The sequence below is a fragment of the Saccostrea echinata genome, unplaced genomic scaffold (genome assembly GCF_033153115.1).
Source record: "Saccostrea echinata isolate AGI-Se365-2 ecotype Australia unplaced genomic scaffold, CSIRO_AGI_Sech_v1 ptg000005l, whole genome shotgun sequence".
NCBI lineage: Eukaryota > Metazoa > Mollusca > Bivalvia > Ostreida > Ostreidae > Saccostrea > Saccostrea echinata.
The window spans coordinates 2,347,863-2,370,016 of record NW_026889754.1 but is presented as its reverse complement, the minus strand read 5'-3'; the positions used below and the strand labels follow the sequence as shown (position 1 = coordinate 2,370,016).

The following is a 22,154-nucleotide window of genomic DNA, read 5'->3' as shown; positions in this document are numbered from 1 at the left end:
TTTTTCTGATAACTTTGCTTCAAGTGTGATGAAGCGGGGCCAGTGTTCCACAACTGAAGTAATCTGCTCATCATTCATAGATGATTCTAATCCTGATGGGTAACAACGTTTTTTTGTAGTAGCCATGGTTTTATAAATAAAATTCAGAATCCTTGCTCCCCGCCACGGAGCTCCAACAAGGGCGACGTCAAGTCAAACGGATTTCCAGTAAGACTAACACCAAGAGGATACAAAGAAACTATACTCGGACATATGTCTGACTGACCCTAAGCCACAGCTTGATATATATATATATATATATATATATATATATATATATATATATATATATATATATATATATATATATATATCTATAGATAGATAGATAGATAATCAACATGAAAACGTTGGCATATTGGAAATTTGCAAAAAAGGCAGATAATAACAAATATATTACAAATACATCAATACTATGGCATGTCAAACAGCTCGGCGTGACCAGCCGATTGATCAAGTCGGGCCAAACTTGACCTCCCGTCTAGATGAATATGGGGCCAAAGTGGAGTGTTGGTCATGTCAGGTGCGTTACACCCAGCACCTGCAGACCTCAGCCACCAGGATCCCCTTCTCCACCAACACGGGTCGCAACCCACGGCCAACAGGTTGCCACATTTAGTCTCCTTTTACGACATGCAAGGGGATGCCAGGGACCTATTCTTGTCACCCCGGGTCACCACGGGGGGAATTGAAAGAGTGCTAAATGTAAGAGAGCTAAATTGAAAGAAATGAAATATTACGTGTGCATATCAATTGAAGTCAAGTAGTTATATTCCAAGAGTGACTAAACCAAACGAAAAGACATATAAAATGCTCATTTCAATTAAAAGCCCAGAAGAGTTAAATTTCAAAAGTGGCTTAATCAGGAGAATTGAATTTTTTTTTTGCATATCAAAGATCATAAAAGACAAGTTGCATTTCACTAGTGGCTAAATCAAGAAAATGCCATTATGTGAAAAACAAGGAGTTGAATTTCAATTATTATAATAACCAAATCAACATATTTGAATTGTGTAATATGCATATAAATGAAAGTAGAATATGTGATTTTTAAGAGTGCCTTAATCACGAGAATTGGAACATATTGACGTGCATTGAAAATGTCAAATTATTTGTCAAATTAAGAAAGAAGAGAAAATATTCAATGTGCATATTAATGATATAATTCAATTTGCGCTATTTGTAATTAATAATTCCCTACTTGTTATATTGTTGAAGGTTGGGTTTCTTTATGTAAACTGCTTTTTTTGTTTTGTTTTTTTTTCTATCAAAGTATATCAAGTGTCCAAAAACTTTCCCGTTAGTTTTAATTATAATATTCTGTTCTCTGTAACCATTTCAATGGTTGCACTTTAATATTTGGTAAATAAACAAATGACTTTAAATGCAACCTAAATTGTCATTTTACGAAAAATTCGAAAACTAACTAGTAATATTTGTTTTCTATAATTAATTTGTGATTAATTATTATACAAGTAGATATATATATATATATATATATATATATATATATATATATATATATATATAAAAAACAAGAGGCCCATGGGCCACATCGCTCACCTGAGCACATTGGCTAGACTAGGGCACAAATCAGTAATGAACCGGGGCGGGGGGGGGGGGGCTTGAATTTTAAACTACCTGATGATGCTTCTGTGTCAACATAACAAATGAATTTGTTGTACTTGAGAAGATTTTAAAAGAATTTTCCCATTTATTTCTTTGTAAAAATTTGATCCCCCATTGTAGCTCCTCCCCATCTCAGGGGTCATCATTTGAACAAACTTGAATCTACATTACCTGAGGATGCTTCCATATCAATGAGACCAACATGGCTATTCTGTTCTTGAGAAGAATTTTTTTTTCTATATGTTCTTATGTAAAACTTTCGATCCCCCATTGGGCCCCACCCTACCCCGGGGGTCATCATTTGAACAAAATTGAATCTACACTACCTGAGGATGCTTCCATATAAATTTGACTCATCATGGTTTTGCTGTTCTTGAGAAGAAGATTTTTCCTATATATTTCTATGTAAAACTTTGATCCTCCATTATGGCCCCACCCTACCCCCGGGGGTCATGATTTGAACAAAATTGAATCTGCACTTCCTGAGGATGCTTCCATATAAATATGAGTCTTCATGGCTTTACTGTTCTTGAAAAGAAGATTTTTCCTATATATTTCTATGTAAAACTTTAATCCTCCATTGTGGCCCCGCCCTACCCCCGGGGGTCATGATTTGAACAAACTTGAATCTACACTACCTGAGGATGCTTCCATATAAATATGACTTGAATGTACACTACCTGAGGATGCTTCCATATAAATATGACTCTTCATGGCTTTACTGTTCTTGAGAAGAAGATTTTTAAAGATTTTTTCTATTTATTTCTATGTAAAACTTTGATCTTCCATTGTGGCCCCGCCCTCCCCCCCGGGAGTCATGATTTGAACAAACTTGAATCAACACTACCTGGGGATGCTTCCATATGAGTTTCATCTTTCCTGACCCTGTGGTTCTTGAGAAGAAGATTTTTAAAAAGATGCTATTCATTTTTCACTAATTCTTAATTATCTCCCCTTGGAAGAGTGCATGGCCCTTCATTTGAACAAACTTGAATCCCCTTCACCCAAGGGTGCTTTGTGGCAAGTTTGGTTGAAAGGGGAGTTTCGATAAGGCCGTTTTTCGGCCCCTCACGAAATTTTATGAAATTTTGATATTTTGTAGAAAAACTCCTTATCTTCCTAAAAATATGACAATAATTTATGTTAGGCATTTTCCGGTCACGTGATAATTGAAAATTCGAGTATACCGCCCGTCGTATATTTTTGGAGTAGACATTTTTATAGGGGGAAAGTGGATTTGTTTAACCGTCAAAATCGTAAATGAAATAGGATTAATATGAATAAAGACAAAAATTAACCAATTTCAACATTTTTTTATACGGAAAATGGTAATTCTCTTATGCGAATGTTTTTTAAGGTGCGATATTTTTCTGATGTGTTAAATGTTACTTTTCTTTAAAGGAGGATGAATTTAACATATAAAACGTAAACATATATAGAAAGTTTTAACATCATAATTAATCGACAGTTTATACATCAACTTTATAATCAACATTTAACATTTTCCCATACGAAAAATGCAAATAAAAGATATGTAGACATGAGATAGGTAAATGTAAAAACATCATATACAGGTACATTTTCATCAATGAGGTTATACAACTACATGTTTTATGAAAATATACCTTAATATCATAAAATTGAAATTAAATAAAATCTTTTGAAATAAAAAGATTAAACAATGAATGCAACTTTAAATACATACACAAATAAATTTTAGTTTATTTAAAAGCATCATATTGCTACGTAAGCTGGTACATTGTAGGTGAAAGGTAAGAAAATATTTTATCTGGCGGCCGCCACATAATTATATGGCAGCCGCTAGAAAAATATATCTGGCGGCTGCCAAATAGTTTTCTTGCGGCCACAACATTAATAACTGGCGGCGACCAGAAACTTATCTGGCGACCGCCACATAAATAACTAGAAGCCGACAAATAAGTTTCTTGTGGTGTAGACATGTAATCTAATAAAAAAATAAATTTAAAGTTATGAGGTGAAGACCTTATGAAGTGAATTTTTGTATAAAGTGTAGATTTGATCTTTGCTAATAAGGCTTGAAACTCCCAGATTTGACTAAGTTGTTGATGTCGTTAAAACCCCTGTCACACCGGGACTGCGTCCTCACGGCGTCCATGAAAAATGCAAAACGCCGAGGTGAGCGCAGTAGAGTCTCCTACAGCGCCGTGACAACGCGGCGAGATCTCCACTGAACGCGGTAGGGTCGCGTAGGGTCTCCTAGAACGCCAGGGGACGGCGCGCACTTTGGACATGCACAAAGTACGCGCCGTGTGATCGCCGTCTGATAGGAACGCAGTAGAATCGTAGTATGATCGCCGTAGCAGCTCGGTGAGATCTCCAACAACGCAGTGGGAGCTCCGTACGCACGCCGTGAAGACGCACATGATCGCAGCATGAACGCAGTGATAGTAGACTGCGCTTCCACGGGGACCTCGCGGAGTCCTTGGAGATATCACGGCTTTCTATCGCGCTTTTACGGCGCTTCTAATGAGATTAATTGTCTTGTGATTTTTTTTGACTGCGAATACACAGCGACAACAAGGAGTTGTCACTGCGATCATTGCACTCCCTTGGCGTTTCTACCGCGTACGTTGGCGATCACAATGCGCTTTCATGGCGTTGTTTGCCAGCTCACAAAACAAGAGCAATGGCCTCATATTTGATCAGCAATAATTCTAACGTATTTGTTGCACTCCTGGCCAGGAGTATGGGAGTAGAATTGGCAAGTAAAAGTTACACCAGAACCTGTTCTGTTGTTTCAGTGAAGTTGCGATGGAATTACTTAAATTTTATAACAACTTTTTAGTGTGTTTATTTTTTACATTCATAATAAAATCAAAGAAAAAACACATCTGAATTGATATAATTGAAAAAGAAGGGTTTTAATTATAAAACTAACAGTAATTTAGTACTAAATTATTCACATATATCATTTTTGAAGTCTTTTCGTTATGTGACTCGAATCTTTAAAAAAAATGTGTTACACTCCTTCTGAATATATATCCATAGTGGAGAACGCATCGTGGACGTATTGTGAACGCAGCAAGCGCAGTGAGAACTCCGTAAAAGCTCCGCGGAAGCGCAGTCAATCGCGAAGAGATCTCCGTTGGGAACGCAGTAGCACGCCGCGAGAACGCCGTAGAAACGCGTGGGTCGCCGTAGGGACGCCCTGACATCTTCACATTGTAAAAATTTTACAGAAATTTGTGCGATTTCCGTGCGATTCCACTGCGATTTTAACATTTTTACAACGCCGTAATGACTCCGTGTGGACGCAGCTTGGTGTGACAGGGGCCTAAAGGCAGAGATTTTAAGCACCGCCTTCAAAAATAATTGGTCTGTGTACCTCTGTCAATCAAGAGCATTAAGGTATATCACTGGGTGCTACAACTTGACTGGCAAAAACACTACAATTTTATCTAGCGGTCGCTAGATATTTCAATGGCAGGCGCTAGAAACTTATCTGGCGACCGTCAGATAATACATTTTTTTACCTAGCACCTACCGGCTTCAGTATATTGCAATGTATTTGATAATTATGAAATGATTATATAATGATTATGAAATTAAGAAGTATTTGCCCACATAGATCAGCATTATATGTTTTCAGCATAACTGAGAGAATCCCAGCCAGGACTAATTTTCTCTCGCTTCCAAACTCTCCATAGATACTTAAGTTGCTTCACATTGATTTAGAGAGTTTTAGAATTCGTTATTTATGATTTGCTATACCAGAGCGCAGTTCAAAATACATGTGTAAACGCCAAAGATATGTGTTTAATCCTTAATCAGGCAGACATATGCGCCTAGACACCCAGACTTAAAACAACCCACGTTCCCTATATCAACCACACGGAAATATATGGGCACTTCTCTAGCATGTTGGAGCGTGGATTTCTATTAACAAGGAAATACATATTTGTTCAGTTAGTCGGAAAATGTAAGAAAGATCCAGCATCTGAACCATGCTTGGTAGTGAGCAATCCTAGATGCATCATCAGTGCAAGTTTGGTCACGATAGGGCTTATAGTTATGCAAGACCGATACCCGCTTCAAAATCTTTAACCTGCACACTCATTAAGGAAATGTAGGTCATATCCGGCATCTGAAGCAATCTAGTACTGTGCATCCGAAGATGCATCATGAAGCAAGTCTGGTCAACAAGTGCTTACAGATGCTCTCTCCGAAAATTTAAACCTGCTTTTAAAACATTTACCTGGACATTCTTTGGCTGAAAATCCAGCATCTGAAACCTGACTGGTGACAAGGAAACACGCCTGATCAGGTGACTCTGATTAATATCTATTAGGGCATACATAAATTTGAAAAAAAAAATCTTCTTCAAAACTTTAACCTGGAACACGGATGCCGACGGAATTACAAAAGTTCCCCCAACTTCGAGGAGGTGAGCTAAAAATGTGACGTTAACGTTATACTTTGGCGACAAAAGAGTATCGAAATGAAGACAGGATACGATAATGTTTTCTACTGTTAAAATAATCGAGAATCTTCTTTGATTTAAACAAATATGCTACTTCTGGCTAGGTATTTTAATACAGAGTCAGATCAAGAAACCAGGAGGTTCTAATTTTAGATATGCAAATTTTATGTAATTTTCAATTTTTGGATATGAAGTGCACACGCGACACTCATCATATTTCAAGAAATTAGTGTGCAGAGTATATCTAATTACTGAACAAATTTAGGTGAGTGTCCCTCATGCACTTCATATTCTAAACATCGATTTATAAATGCCACCCTCTTACATTTTCCCATAAGCCTAATGTTAACGGATTTGAGGATACATCTAAGTATGTATCAACTATGGTGTGAATTCATCTCATATTAACTTTTGAAATAAAAATAACAAAAGTTAACATATTTATCTTGAATTCTAAACTAGTTTTGAAAAAAGAAATTGAAATTTATTTTTATGAAAAAAGTGGGCCGCTGAGCGGCCTTATCGAAACTCCCCCTTTGCCCAGTGGTTCTGGAGAAGAAGTCGAAAATTTGAAAAGTTTACAGACAGACGGACTACAGACAAAATGTGATCAGAAAAGCTCACTTGAGCTTTCAGCTCAGGTGAGCTAAAAAAAAAGAAAGAAAAAGGAGAATGCATGTTAAAAATATATGACGGAAAAGGTGCAAATGAAACGATATAATAAGGCGAAGAATTTTTCCAAATCTGAAATTCTGTCCTGGAAAAAGACTGATGACTACATCTAATCAAATCACAAACTTGTAAGTACATGAAGTTATTCTCAATTCTGTGAAATGTAAAACACATATATATAATGGTTCCGCTTTTCGTCACTATCAACAAGAATTTTTTAATACATCTGAAAGTTATTTCAGGGTGGAGGTAAACAATGATCATATGAAGATTAAGATGAATACTACCTACCTATCGTTTCAGAATTAAAACCACTCCAGAAGACTGTTTTTTATATTTGGGTTATGTACCTGAGTCCTTTGCCTTTCCAATGACCTTTGACTGTACTATTTATTGTAGTTGTATAAAACTTAGAGAAACTAGTCATTATATATCCATCAAACCTCATACACTTGTTACTAAGCTGCCAGCCTTGACTCATAGTTCAGTGGCTCTCAGCCTTGACCCACAGTTTAGATGGCTCTCTGCCTTAACTCACAGTTCAGGTGGCCCTTAGCCTCGACCCACAGTTCAGGTGGCCTCCCAGTCTTGACTAACACTTCAGGTGGCTTTCAGCCCAAGAGAATCACTCAAACAAAAGACTTTTAAAAACCAATCCATCAAGCTCTCAGCATAACTAGCTACAATAACAATCCTGTAAATAAGACATATAATCACATATATAAAATAATTGAACATCAAATTATTACATGATTTTTAGCTCATCTGAGCTGAAAGCTCAAGTGAGCTATTCTGATCACAATTTGTGCGTAGTCCGTCTGTCTGTCCGTCCGTCTGTAAACTTGTCACATGTTTGACTTCTCCAACAAAACCACTGGGCCAATTTCAACCAAACTTGCCACAAAGCATCCTTGTTGAAGGGGACTCAAGTTGTTCAAATGAAGAACCATGCCTCATTCAAGGTGAGATAATTAAGAAATAGTGAAAATATGGTGGCATGTTTTAAAAATCATCTCAATAACCACTGGGTTGGGAAAGATAAAACTAATGTGGAAGCATCCTCGTGTAGTGTAGATTCAAGTTTGTTCAAATCAATACCCCCGGGGGTAGGGTGGGGGTATAATGCTCGAGCTATTGTCGTCACTCGGTTACACAGTCAAAAACCTGAACATCCAGAGAGTTTAGTTGAATGGGAAAAACGATGGGTACGTATGCGAAAAGGAGATTTTCAATCATCAGACCAGAAAAAGGAAGCTCTAGCTCTCATGGAACAAGCTGGCTGTGATATTCATCAGTCTTGTGGACCTGAAGAATGGGCGAAATTACAACAAGTGTTATATCCTCAACATCGACTGAAAATATTTCAGATCAAGTCTACCTCCTCCTCTAAACTCATTTTTGAGCCCATTTACAAAGGCTACGGAGACGGAATTTTTATAAATGTTCTGTTAAAAGATCATCATTATCATGCCATTTTATCCATGCCAGCTTTGACAGGGTGTCAATACTATTGTAATCATTGCGATGTGGGCTGCAGAAACATCACAGACCATCGATCCAAATGTCCTTTTCGATGTGATTTTTGTTTAGCGAACACCTCATGTCCTAATGACGGGAGCCAGATTACATGTGCTCATTGCCAAGGATTTTTTAAGAACAGACCTTGTTACGAAAATCATTTACGACCTTACAGTAAAAATACGACCACATCCATCTGCAATTTAATGGGACGATGCCAACAATGTGAGAAATGGCTGGCTAAAACTTTACTCGCTCATCACTTATGCGGAGGACAGAAACAATGTAAGATCTGTAAGAGAATCGTAGAAAATGATCATCAGTGCTACGTTCAACAGAAACCTCCCAAAAAGAAAGAAAAAGAGGAATTACAGTTTTACATTTATTTCGATTTCGAATGTATGCAGGAAAACGGTATTCACGTCCCTAATTTATGTGTGGCACATCGGGTCTGTCAACATTGTGGGCATTTACCCATTGAGGATCCTTGTCCTCATTGTCAACACATGGGACCCCGTCAACACGTGTTTCAAGGATCAAATACTTTAAAAGACTTCATGGACTGTTTATTACAAACCACCCCCAAAGGGAATAACCAATCTGTTTTTTTACACGACCAGGCCATCATCATTGCTCACAATTTCAAAGGATACGACGGACAGTTCATTTTAAATCACCTGGTGCATTCTGCTTGCATTAAACCCACCGTCATCCAGAACGGGAGTAAAATCTTATGCATGGAAATCTGTGGATTGAAATTCATCGATTCTTATGATTTTTTACCTTTTGCTCTGTCCAAGATGCCTTCCGCTTTCGGATTCACCGAAATGAAAAAAAGGGTATTGCCCTCACTTTTTCAATACGGTACAGAACCAGAATTACGTGGGACCTTATCCCCCTCCAGATCAATACAATCCGGACGACATGACTATTAGCGGACGACAAGCATTTTTTCAATGGTACGACCAACAAGCCGGAAAAGTGTTTGATTTCCAGAAGGAATTTTTAGAGTATTGTATTTCCGACGTCGATATTTTACGACGATGTTGTGCCCAGTTTAGAGCCACCCTCAAGAGTTTAGTGAATGTAGATCCCTTTCAGGAATCTATCACTTTTGCCAGTGCAGCCAATTTAGCTTACCGTCGAGGATTCATGCCCGAAGATACCATTGCCATCATTCCTAACCTGGGATATCAACCTGCTCGTCAATATTCGGCCAAAGCCTGTCGATGGTTAACCTGGTGGAGTCAAAAAACCGGATCTCACATCCAACATGCGAGAAACGAAGGAGAACTCAAGATCGGAAATTATACTGTAGACGGATACCAGAAAGATACTTGCACCGTCTATGAATTTTTTGGATGTTATTGGCACGGATGTCCCACCTGCTATCCCAAGCTACAGACCGAAACTCATCCTCACCGGACTCAATATACTTACCAACAATTATATGAAGAAACTTTAAGAAGGAAATCGGTTTTAGAGGAAATGGGGTATTCCGTACATAGTATCTGGGAGCATGAATTTGATGAACAAGTGCAAGGAAACAAGGTTTTACAGAATTATTTATCAACCCTAAACATACCAGATCCTTTAAACCCCCGAGAGGCTTTGTACGGAGGTCGGACCAATGCGACTAAATTATTTTGTGAGGAAGGAGATATGAGATACATAGACGTGTGTTCTCTCTATCCTTACGTGTTAAAACACAGAGCTTTTCCTGTAGGGCATCCTCAGATCATTACCGACCAATTCCAGGACGTCCGATCTTATTTCGGACTCATTCACTGCAGGGTCTTACCACCTCGAGGCCTCTATCACCCGGTTTTACCTTATCGCACGGGAGGCAAGTTATTATTTCCCTTATGCCGAACATGTGCAGAACAACAGGACTCTAAACATCGATGTCAACACACAGACCAGGAACGCAGTCTCACAGGTACCTGGGTGACGACCGAATTACACAAAGCCTTGGACATGGGGTATACTTTAGAGCAGATTTACGAAGTTTGGCATTTTCCAGAAAGCAGTACAGATTTATTCAGACCTTACATCGATACTTTTTTAAAGATCAAACAAGAAGCTTCTGGATTTCCACCCGAGTGTCAGACGGAAGAACAGCAACTAAATTACATTCATCAATTCTTAGAAAAAGAAGGAATTAGAATGGACCGGTTAAGTATCGAAAAAAATCCAGTGCGAAGAACGATAGCCAAACTCTTTTTAAATTGTCTGTGGGGAAAATTTGCTCAACGTCTGTTATTACCGAAAACGAAATACTTGGATGAAGAAGAGGAATTACAAGAACTCTTACAAGATTTGACCATTGACATCAAAGGGATCCAACTCTTAGAAAATAAAGAGAAGGCGGAATTAGACATGATGTTAAGTGAATTATCAAAAGAAACAGGAATTTGTAGAAGAATGTCCCTTTGGAAATGTAATACTGGCCTGTTTTACTACCGCTTATGCTCGATTACATCTCTACGAGACTTTACAACCTTTAGGAAATCGGGTCCTTTATTTCGATACGGATAGTATCGTGTACCAACATAAGGAAGGACAATTCAATCCGACCCTTGGCAATAGTTTAGGAGAATGGACCGATGAATTGGACGGGGATCACATCATTAAATTCATGTCAGGAGGTCCCAAAAATTATGCTTACCTTACTGCCAAAGGAAAATCCATCCTTAAAGTGAAAGGATTAACTCTCAATTTTCGGGCCTCCAATATCGTGTCACCAGAGACATTAGAAAAAATGCTCAAGAAAGAAATGGATGAAGTCACAGTGTCTTATCCTTATAAAATACAGAGGACCCGAGATCATCAAGTCAAGACAGTACCTTTAGATAAAAAGTATAGAATTGTCTATGACAAGAGACAGATCTTGAAAGATTATAACACGATACCTTATGGTTATTAAAAAAATGTGTTTATGAATTAAATGACTGTATTTCATATGTGTGTTTGTTATTAACTATAAATAAAGCATTGAATCTACCTTGGTCTTCATTTGTCATCATGCAACCTGAGGAGACACCTCTTCCCTCTTTTCAATTAAAACATGAATTTACCATGGTGGTAGCAGGACCTTCTAAATCAGGCAAAACGGAATTTGTCAAGAAATTAATAGAGAATTTACATTGGATTACCCCCCTTCCACAAAAAATTGTGTGGTGTTATCGGGAATGGCAACCTGCTTACACTTCTTTAAGAGATCGGGTGTCTTTCATTCGAAATATTCCCCAAGACGATGAGAAATTAGTGGCTAATTTAAATATACCACACTAAGTCATTTTTGACGACATGATGGGAGGAAAAGCCATTGAATCGATCGTGGATTGGTTTACCCGTAAAGCTCATCATCGGAATACCACTGTGATTTACATCACTCAGAATTTATTTGATAGGGCAGCATCACATCGCACCATTAGTTTGAATGCTCATTATTTAGTCTTGTTTAAAAATCCCCGAGACAAATCTCAAATCAGTGTCTTGAGTCGTCAGTTAGCTCTACCTCATTTGATGTCCGCTTATCAAGAAGCTACCAATGTTCCTCATGGGTATCTCCTGGTGGATTTAAGTCCACACACCCCAGATGAATACAGATTGAGAAGTCGATTGTTTGAATGGTTGACTATACACATCCCCCAAGAGTATAAATAAAAATGTATCACCCTCACACTTGTCATTTATCATTCAACTTTCATCATGGCACCATCAGCCAAGAGTAAATTAGTGAAAACTTTAAGACGTTTACAGCGGGAAAAAGATCCTGTCAAGCGAGCTCATTTAATCGAATTAGGGCGTAAAGCCTTATTGAATTGGTTTGCTATGGGAGCTCGAAATTTAATGAAAGGGGTATTACCCATTAATAAACAGACACAGCGATTTATTGATCATCATCGTCAAGATTTAAGTATCATAGCCGATAAGTCGGCGAGTGATCAAGACAGAAAAAATGCCATTTTAAAACGTGGCGGAGCAGGATTTTTAGGAGGAGTCATCATTCGTCATTTATTTAAATGGAATACCCCTAAAAACGACGTGCTCGTCGTTTGAAAAGTGTGGTGGTAAGAGTCCAGAACAAAAAGACAAAAAAGAGAGTTTTACCAAATTGGATGGTTCGACTAGGTGGGGGGCCAAACAATAAGAAAAAACCTACTCAAAAGAAGAAGAAAAGAAAAAATCCAAAAACTCCAGGTCCACCCAAAACTCCAGCTCAACGTAAAGCTATGCCTGAAAGGCTAAGAAATGAAATTAATCAGTATTATAAAGAACAAAGACAAAAAACTATTGGAGAGTTATTAAAGAAACAAGCTGAAATGAGAATGGATCGTGCTATGGCACCCATAGGCAGTCAAAGAGCCCCGGATTTATTTCCTCAAGTCAATGTAGGAATTCCTTCTCCTGGAATTAAAGTACCCATACAGACTCCTAAAATAGCCCGCTTTCAACCTTTGTCTGTTTCTACACCTAAACTTCCAAAAGGAATGAGATATAAATGCCGATATTGTTCCAAAATCTATGTCACCGAAAAAAATAGAGATAAACATGAGAAAGATAAACATGGCATGTATGCTCCTCCTCCTCCTTAAAGAGTATAAAAGGAGGACACACTGAAGGACACCTCTTCATTATTTGAAAAGGATGGCTAAGAAGAAGAAGAAGACTTGTTGTTCTACAAGATTAAAATCTCATGGGCCTCTTTTAAGAGTGTTATTTAATCCTCATTATTCTTCACCCTTAAAGACAAGTATTTTAAAACATTGTTCTGGAGATTGTATTCTGAAGATTTGTGAGATTGTCTACAACCTATTAAAAGGAGTGTTACCTCTCAGTTCGGTTCAGAAACGAAAACTAGCTGGAAAGAAACACATCTTAAGGAGACTAGTTCAACCTCAATCCATTCAGAAACGACGAGCTTTGTTAGTCCAGCAAAAAGGAGGCCTCTTCCCTCTTTTACTCGCTCCTTTACTTATAGGAGCAGCATCTCTCCTAGGGAAAAAATGAGTCGTAAAATGGTATTAGTTCCTGAAGTCTTATTGAATGAACTTAAAGGAAAATTACCGAAACCTCCCGAATTTCAATCTACTATCAGTTTAGGTCAGGAATTAGAGGACATTACAAGACGTGAAGATTTAACCCCAGAAGAAAAAGTCGCTTTATATGGTCAAGAACATCGCTATAGAAATTATTTAGAAAAAGCTAGACAACAACCTACAAAAACTCGATTAGCTCAACCATCAGTTCAACCAGCAGCAGCAGCAGGAGCACCCCCAGCAGGAGCACCAGTACCCCCATCCCCTGCAGAAGCAACAGCAGGATCACCATCAGCCCCAGCTGAGATTGAAGATGAAATCCTTGAAACAGTAAATAAAAACATGAAAAAAAAGCTGGATTATTATTAAATCATTTAAAGAAAAACCCTAAAGGTTGACTTGGAATAAAGAAGGTGAAATTAGTTATCGAGGTCAAAAAGTTGCCGATTCTAACATTGTGGATTTAATGGCGGATAGTATGAGATCTCATACTTTGAAAAATCATCCGGTTCCTACAGGATTAGAAGAATTTGCTCAAGCTTTAAAAGAGACCCGTACTCCTCTGGAATACCTGAGTAATGGAAACCTTATAAAAGCCATGCAGAAACCTGGAAAAATCAGTACTCCTAAAAGTGACGAAAGAGATGATAGTGGATTTTCTTCCTTTTTGGACACTCCAGTGAGTAGTCCTATAGAAGATCCAGGAACCGTCATTAAAAAACCCATTTCAACCCCTGTAAGGAGAGGGATAGGATCCAGATATAGTCCTTTAGCTCGACAGAAATTAAAAAACAAACTCGAAGAAGAAAAGAAATTAGCAAAAATTGAAGAAAATTGGCTTCCTTTACCTAAGAAGAAATGAAAAAGAAACAAGTGGAAGATATTTTAAAAGAGATTTATTATGATCCTAAAAGAGGGTACGGAGGAATACAAGCTTTGTATCGTCAGGTCAAACCTTTAGGAATTTCCCTGAAAAAGATTCGAGACTGGTTAAAAGAACAAGATACTTATACTTTACATAAACCCATTCAAAGAAAATTCCGCAGACAACAAACTAGAGTGACAGACATAGATGAACAATGGCAATTAGATTTAGCAGATGTGTCCAGTTTAAAGAAATATAATGATGGATATACTTTTTTATTGTGTGCCATTGACGTCTTATCTAAATATGCCTGGGTAGTGCCTTTAAAACACAAAACAGGAAAAGAAATGATTCGAGGATTACAAGAGATTTTTCAACAAGACGGACGACGTCCCATCCGCATTCAATCCGATCAAGGCAAAGAATTTACCAATAAAGAATTCTTACACACTTTTAAATCCATTCATTTTTTTACCACTCGTAATACGGACACTAAAGCCAGTATTGTGGAACGATTTCAGAGAACCCTCAGAGCACGCATGTGGCGTTATTTCACTCGTCATAAAACCAGACGATATGTAGACGTCTTACCGGATTTAGTATATGCTTACAATCATTCTTATCATCGAAGTATTAAAGAATGGCCCCAGCTCAAGTGAATGCTTCTAATGTATTGAAAGTCTGGAAAACTTTATATGGGGAAAAATCTCAAACATTCCCTAAAAAACCTCAATTTAAACAAGGAGATCGGGTCCGCATTAGTAAAGCCAAACGCACTTTTGAAAAAGGATATTTACCAAATTGGACTACAGAATTGTTTACCATTTCTAAAAGAGTGGCTGGAAGATATCCTTATGTGTATAAAATCCAAGATGATCATGGTGAGGAATTAGAAGGCACTTTTTACGAAAAAGAATTCAAAAGATTATTAAAAAAGATGATGTGTACGAAGTAGAAGAAATCTTGGGGTATAAAAAGCGACGTGTAGGGAAAAAAATCATTCAAGAAGTCAAAGTGCGGTGGAAAGGATATCCTCCTAGTTTCGATTCATGGATTCCCCAAACGGATCTCATTCAATAACTCCTCATTGGAAATTTTGTGGAGAGAATGTGCCTCGAGAAGAAATTGTTTATTTTGCACAATTATTCATTTGTTATTATTCATCATTACCAGTGTGGTCATGTTAGCTTTACATGATAGTAATCGAGAATATTGGATGGTCTGTGTTAGTTCTTCCGTAGGTTATATTATGCCTAGTCCTACGATAATACATCATACCCCTAAGAAGACTACAAATACACAAACAGTAACCTAGTATTGAATGTTTGTTATTGTTATGAATAAATATGTTTGTTGTTGTTTGTTCTTGTTATGAATAAAAATTATAGAAACACAAATCTCTTATTCTTTTTCTTTCTATCACATCACAATGAGTATGACGTCACAATGAGTAGCTTGACTTAGCCAAAAAAAAAGTTTTTTTTACAGGTGTTTTTTAAGAATCAGATCTCGTGCTCTAATTATAGTAACAAAAAAGGTCTAAAATTAGTATCCTTCTTCTTCTGCAGGTGTTTTAAGAATTAGATCTCGTGCTAAGTATATTTACTAAAAATAGATACACAAAGGGTATAAATAAAGGGATATTTTGTTAAAAAAAACCAAACCCCTGTCATTCTTTAAGAGAGAGCATAACAATAGTTAGGGATGGAGTATCGTTGGTCCTGTGAGAGTTTATTTGGATGTATTGACAAGGAGGGATCCTGGATGAAAACTAAAGTAGGAGCGATCCTGGATTTCTTTGTAACCCATCCAGGACATTCTATTCATGATGTGTGGATGGAAAAAAGAGTGAAATTCTTACATCCTAAAGCTTCTAAAGTGAGGGTGAGAATGAAGGACTGCTATTATGAATACAAATGGGCGATCACAGGTTATGGTAATCTTCAGACTCCCTTTGTTCTGGAAGAAAGTAACTGGTGGTGGAATTTAGAAGACTGTCTTCGTGATTTATTCCACCGGAAGCAGAAAAAAGATGGACTGGGGATTCCAACCCATTACGGTCGTATAAACTACCTGTACTGTCGCATTCCCTTTTCAAAGATTAAAGACCAGATGGAAAAGGAAGACGAAGATGAGGTGTTTCAAAAAGTGATTTCCATGTCAGAAGATGTGTAAATATATCCAAATAAAAAAAATTGTTTAACACAAAAAGAAAAATTGTTTTTATAAATAGAAAGGTCAGAAGTAAATTTGTCTCAGTCTCTTACTGAACATGGCTGAGAGCAGTGGTTTTTACATGACATTACCCAGTGATAGCTCCATGCAATCTTTTCCGGGGAATACGACCGCTCAATTTAAAACTTTATTACCACAATCTGTGGATTTAACGGATGGTCAATGGGAAGTAGCATTAACCGAAATGATCTTTCTTTGCAGTATAGAAAATATAAGTCAGGATGAATCTTATATCGAAGTGTGTATAGTGGAAAAAGTTCCACCTTTTTTTAAAGGCGTTTCACCCTCAGAGAAACTGGATCTCGAGGACCCCGATAAGTACCAGTGGGGACGGTTTCAATTATTGAAAAGTACTCCCATCACTTTTCAACAAACCCAGCTTTTAGTAGATTGGAGGAAAGCTTATTGGTTAATTGGTACTGATGATCCTAGAGAGAAATTGAATTTGTATCGACTTCGATTTAGACCGGGACCTTATCCCAACCCTACAGCTATCCTGGCAGAAATCAATGAAGGTTTAGTACAGACCATGAAAAAAATCTGGAAAAAGTATCACAAATGGACCGAGAAAAAAAACCCCACAGATCAAGGAAGTGCGATGGTGGTGGACAGTGATGACGATGATGTGTATGGAAATTTAAAACAAAGCTTAAAGACAGTGATACAAGACTTGGAAGAAGAAGAAGAAGAAAAACCCTCAAAAATTGAAATGAAATTTAATTATCGGAAGGATTTCAATCGAGTGAATTATGTCACTCATTTACGTCAAATTCCCATCTTTGTACGTCTTCCCTTAAGTCTGGCTTATAAATTAGGATTTCATGATTCTAAATTAGTCCCGGAAAATTGGACAGAAGACACGACCAAATGGATTAACATCAGTTATCTGGCTCCAGACACTGTAGATTTATATCGAAATTTAAAATCCATGTATGTGTATTGATCTGATTCAACCCCAGACCGTAGGATCGAATGCCTTGAAATTACTAAGAGTGGTCCCTTGTCAATTTGAACACAAAGACAATCAATGTAAATGGGAACCCATACGTACGGAATATCTCCCTTTGAGTAAAAAACATTTTGATACCATTGAGATACACATCATGACACCTTTAGGAAAACCCATGCCCTTTTTAAGTGGAAAAACTCTAGTCAAACTTCATTTTAGAAAAGTGTACTGAGATGAGTGTACAGCTTTTTTGTTACATCCTATTGGGAGTCATGGTTTGTCTGGTATGCTGTCTATATTGTATTCAGCCCTAAAAAGGGGTATAAAAGGAAGTCCTCAGAGTGCAGAAAAGTCAGTTTTTAAGAACAGTTATCACCATGCAGTATCATCCAGGAATATTAAGACAGAGAGGACACGGGCTTGGTCTTTTAGCTCCGGTGTTAAAATTAGCAGCTCCAGTAGTCAGTAATCTATTAGGTGGAATATTAGGAGGGGGTCAACAGCAACCACCCCCACCACCACCACCACCAGCTTATTATTATCCACCCCCAAAAAACTATCAAAGAGGGGAAGGATTTTTTACGGATTTACTGAAAACGGGAGCTAAACATGCCTTGACCGCTGCTGCTAGAACGGGGTTAGATGTGCTAGAAAATAAGAGATCTTTAAAAGACGCTATCAAAACTCACGGAATACAAGCCCTGAAAAATACGTCGGGAATGGTGAAACAAAAAATGAATCTAGGAGATAGTAAGAAAAGAAAACAGACAGAAAGAGTTCTGTTGGCTAGAGGAGGTCCTAAGAGAAAAAGAAATCAAGGAGACAATATTCCCAAGAAGAAAACACGGTCTTTAGATGTCTTTGACTGAGAGACTATAAATAGAGGAGTGTGAGGGAGAAGAGTTTCATTTGTGAAAAATCAATCTTAGTAGACAGACATCATGTTACAACCCGATTCCTGTGCCTGTGGGATGGACAATTTACAATTGTTCCAAGTCCCTCCCACTAATATTGCTTTAGAAAACTCCAAATGGGAAGAATATTACCCTATTTCTAGTACTTTAGATTCAGAGACAGCTCCGATCGAATTTGAAATTAAAGGACAAGGAGATCAATATCTAGATTTATCTCAAACTTATCTTCAAATGGTATGTCAATTTGTCCAAAATGATGGAAGTGATCTGGCTGGAGATCCTGCTAAAACAGCCCCAGTGAATAATATCTCACATTCCTTGTTTACGGAAATTGATGTTAGTCTCAATGGAAAAATAATAACTCCAGGGACCGATACTTATCCTTACAAAGCTTATCTGGAGAAATTACTGTCTTACAAACCCAGAACTTTAGCCACACAAATGAAAGCCTGTAGTCTATGGGAAAAAGATACGGCAGGACACATGGACGAAAGAGGGCTAGCAGCTCTGGGAGTGGCTGCTAATCAGGCCTTTGCTGTAGCTCATGATAGTTGTACCATTAACAAACCCATCATCCCAGCATACCCAGCCAATTCTAAAAACGAAGGATACAGAAAACGTCATGAAGCTATAGATGCTAGTAAGAAAATTACTTTGTTGGATCGTTTACATCTGGATTTGTTTCAACAAGATCGATTTCTACCGAATGGAGTCGACGTCCGTTTGAGATTTAATCGAGCTAGACCTGATTTCTACATGATGACGGCTCAAGCCAATACGGGAAAAGTCAAAATATTAAGTATGGTCTTGTGGGTGAGAAAAGTGAAACCTTCCCCTACTTTAATGAATCACATCAATCAAACTTTGAATACTCACAGAGCCAAATATCCATTAAGAAGAGTGGAAGTCAAAAGTTTTACCATACCTACAGGAACTCAATCTAAGATTACCGATCATCTGTTTCAAGGCCAGATGCCAAAAAGGCTCATTTTAGGGTTTGTGAAGAATGCGGCTTTTAATGGAGATAAAACTAAAAATCCCTTTAATTTTCAAAATTTTGGGATTAAAAAATTAGATGTTAGTATCAATGGAGAGACCATGATGACTCGTTGTTTCGAACCTAATTTTAATGAAGATTTATATCTGAGATCTTATCTGAGTTTATATCAAGCTTTGGGGAAATTAGGGGAAGATTGGGCTCCGGACATTACCTTAGAAGAGTATAAAAACGGATACACTTTATGGGGCTGGGATTTCACTAAAGATCAAAAAGCCCAATCGGATAAATTCCATCTCATAGTAACAGGAAATTTAAGAGTAGAAGTTCAATTTACTAACAATACGGCTACCACTTTAAATTGTGTGGTGTATGCAGAATTTGATAACCTCTTAGAAATCAACAAACAGAGAGAAGTGAGCATTGATTATTAATGGATACAGGACAGTTGAGAGAAGTGTTATCTAGAGAATTAAAGAGTTCGTTTGGTGGAGTGTATCCTTTAGATTTATTACCAGATCAATTAAAATTTGGAGAAAAAGCCATTGTAGTTAATACAGATCCTCAAGATCAACCTGGAGAACATTGGGTGTGTTTATATGTAAGCAGTCCAGTGGTAGAATATTTTGATTCTTATGGATTTCCTCCCTTACAAAAAGAAATTCAAGATTTTATCCAGCGTCATGGTCATCAATGGATTTATAATCCGTATCGATATCAAGATTGGAATACCGATGTGTGTGGACAATATTGTGTGTATTATTTACATCAAAGACATATGAAGAAAATTAAAGCAGATGAATGGTTATTTCCCTTTGACCATCACACAGCTTTACAAAGAGATCATTATGTAGCTCAATGGTTTAAAGACACTTATCATAAAAGACCTACGGGTCATGGACAAACTTGTCAATGTTTCTATCAAAATGTATTGTAAAAAAAATTGTTATTGTTATTATTATTGTTGTTTGTTTGTTGTTCTCACAAATAAAAAAAAGAAAGGAAAAATATACTTGTTATTCTTTCTAGAGGGACTGATGACATCACAATGAGTAGCCTTTTTTTTTCTTCTAACTGACTTGCTGTTTTATTATAAGTGTTTTATGTGATAAATAAAAATCATTAGGTGTGTGATATGTGTTAATAAATATCTTTCATTAACAAAAAAAAAAAGAGTTCTATCTTCATAAAAAAATGATGATGTGTAAAAAAAAATATTTATTTTTTTTTTTAAATTGAAATATCTTAAAAAATAAGCGTGACCCCTTAGTGTTTTATGAGATGTTTCTTTTATAACCAACTGTGTATCAAAAAGGTATCTTTTCGAATCATTAAAGTGGCCCTTAAAAGGGCCGTTGTGGGTTGGTCCTTAAAAGGACCGTTGTTGTTTTTTTTTTCTCTTCAGGGTTTACTCCCTGGGACGTCGGCCTCGGCCTGTTGCAACCCCATTCTCTCTCCTCTCACTGCGCACCCCAATCTCTCTCCTCTCGGAGAGAGTTCTCCTCGGTGGTGGTGGAGGTGGTGATGTGGGAGGCGCAGGCACAGGGTCTGGCTCCGGGCACCCATAGCGGCACAGGGGACAGCCCTCACCCCGATCTATCAGTCTGGCCGCACACAAATAACAGGCTGGCCTCTGGTGGCATCGGCCGCAGATAAAGTTGCTTTGTTCGTGGTCATAGAGGCACAGGATACAATAGCCCTCGGCTACCGGTGCTTGTATCCCCCACCCGGGGATACACCCCTGAAAGACTGCCCGGTCCTGCTGCGGTGGCGATGGTGGAACCGCGTTCAGCAGGCGGTGGAGGGTTCTGGCTGGTGACGAAGGGGGGGGGGATTCTGGACTGTCTGGCAGGTTGAAGTTCCTACCCTCCTCCTCTGGCCGCGGATGATAAATGACCCCTGGTTCCCTTCTCCCTCGTCCTGGTGTTAGTGGCCTGCTGTAGGGGCTGTGCCTGGATCTGGATCTCAGGGTGGAAAAGTTGTCAAAATCACCGACTCTCACTCTCCCCATGTTAAGGACACCAAACTCTTCCCCAGTTCTCTGGTCCCTCACCACCATCTGCATGATCACTTCAATCCCCGGTTGGATGAAAATGTTCTCATAAAAGATGGAAGCCATCGTAAGTGTCGCTGTAAAATCAGCTAGTAACGAATGACAGTTAACAGCTGATGAGCGTCGGTATTTATACACACAGCGCGACCCGAAAAGAGAGCACCCTAAAAGCCCGGATGAAACAGAGCTCAAAAAATCATGGAGAATTCAAATTTGTGTTATTTTGTGTTTGTGAATACATACATTGGATTAAATAACATATTATGGAATGATATATCCATTCAAACCTTCTAGTGAAAGAACGAAGGTAAGTTTTGAGGATGATTTCACAGTATTATTCATACATGACATTTCTCCGTTGTTTAGAACAGACTCATTCATGTCGAACCGAAGGGCTAACCTTGACTGACCTGAATACCTAAAATGAGGAGTTTTAGACTTTTAAAAGTGCGACACCAAGAAAACTTAATGTCTATCCTAAGATCGAACCTAAGGAAAAGTGTTGATAGGGTTTTTAAATCAAAAGAATTCATACAAGTGTAGAAATAAACTTAGCGTCGGTCTGAACATAAACACAAGGGAGGTCAAAGGTCAGCCATTTTCAGAAAATCACTGTATAGACTTGTATAGAGCCTATAAAATTTTTTTCAATCCTGACCTTTGAAGATGAAAATTTTGAGATGAATAGAATCGGAAACTTGTAAAAATCATTGGTATACACTTTATTTCCAATGAGAAAGTCTAGATTTTTTAATTAAGAACAAAACATCTCAGCG

At 37.9% G+C, this 22,154-nt stretch overlaps 2 protein-coding genes across 2 annotated transcripts; both read left to right on the top strand.

The window, feature by feature from the left end:
- Positions 1-8,013: 8,013 nt before the first annotated feature.
- Positions 8,014-11,246, top strand: LOC133179932 (uncharacterized). Its single transcript, XM_061314607.1, has 3 exons — positions 8,014-9,043; positions 9,225-10,709; positions 10,828-11,246. Exons 1-3 carry the CDS (start codon positions 8,014-8,016, stop codon positions 11,244-11,246), a joined length of 2,934 nt encoding a protein of 977 aa, XP_061170591.1.
- Positions 11,247-18,355: 7,109 nt separating this feature from the next.
- On the top strand, positions 18,356-19,759 carry LOC133179931 (uncharacterized protein F54H12.2-like). Its single transcript, XM_061314606.1, has one exon. The coding sequence runs from the start codon at positions 18,356-18,358 to the stop codon at positions 19,757-19,759; it is 1,404 nt and encodes a 467-aa protein (XP_061170590.1).
- The last annotated feature ends 2,395 nt before the right edge of the window (positions 19,760-22,154 follow it).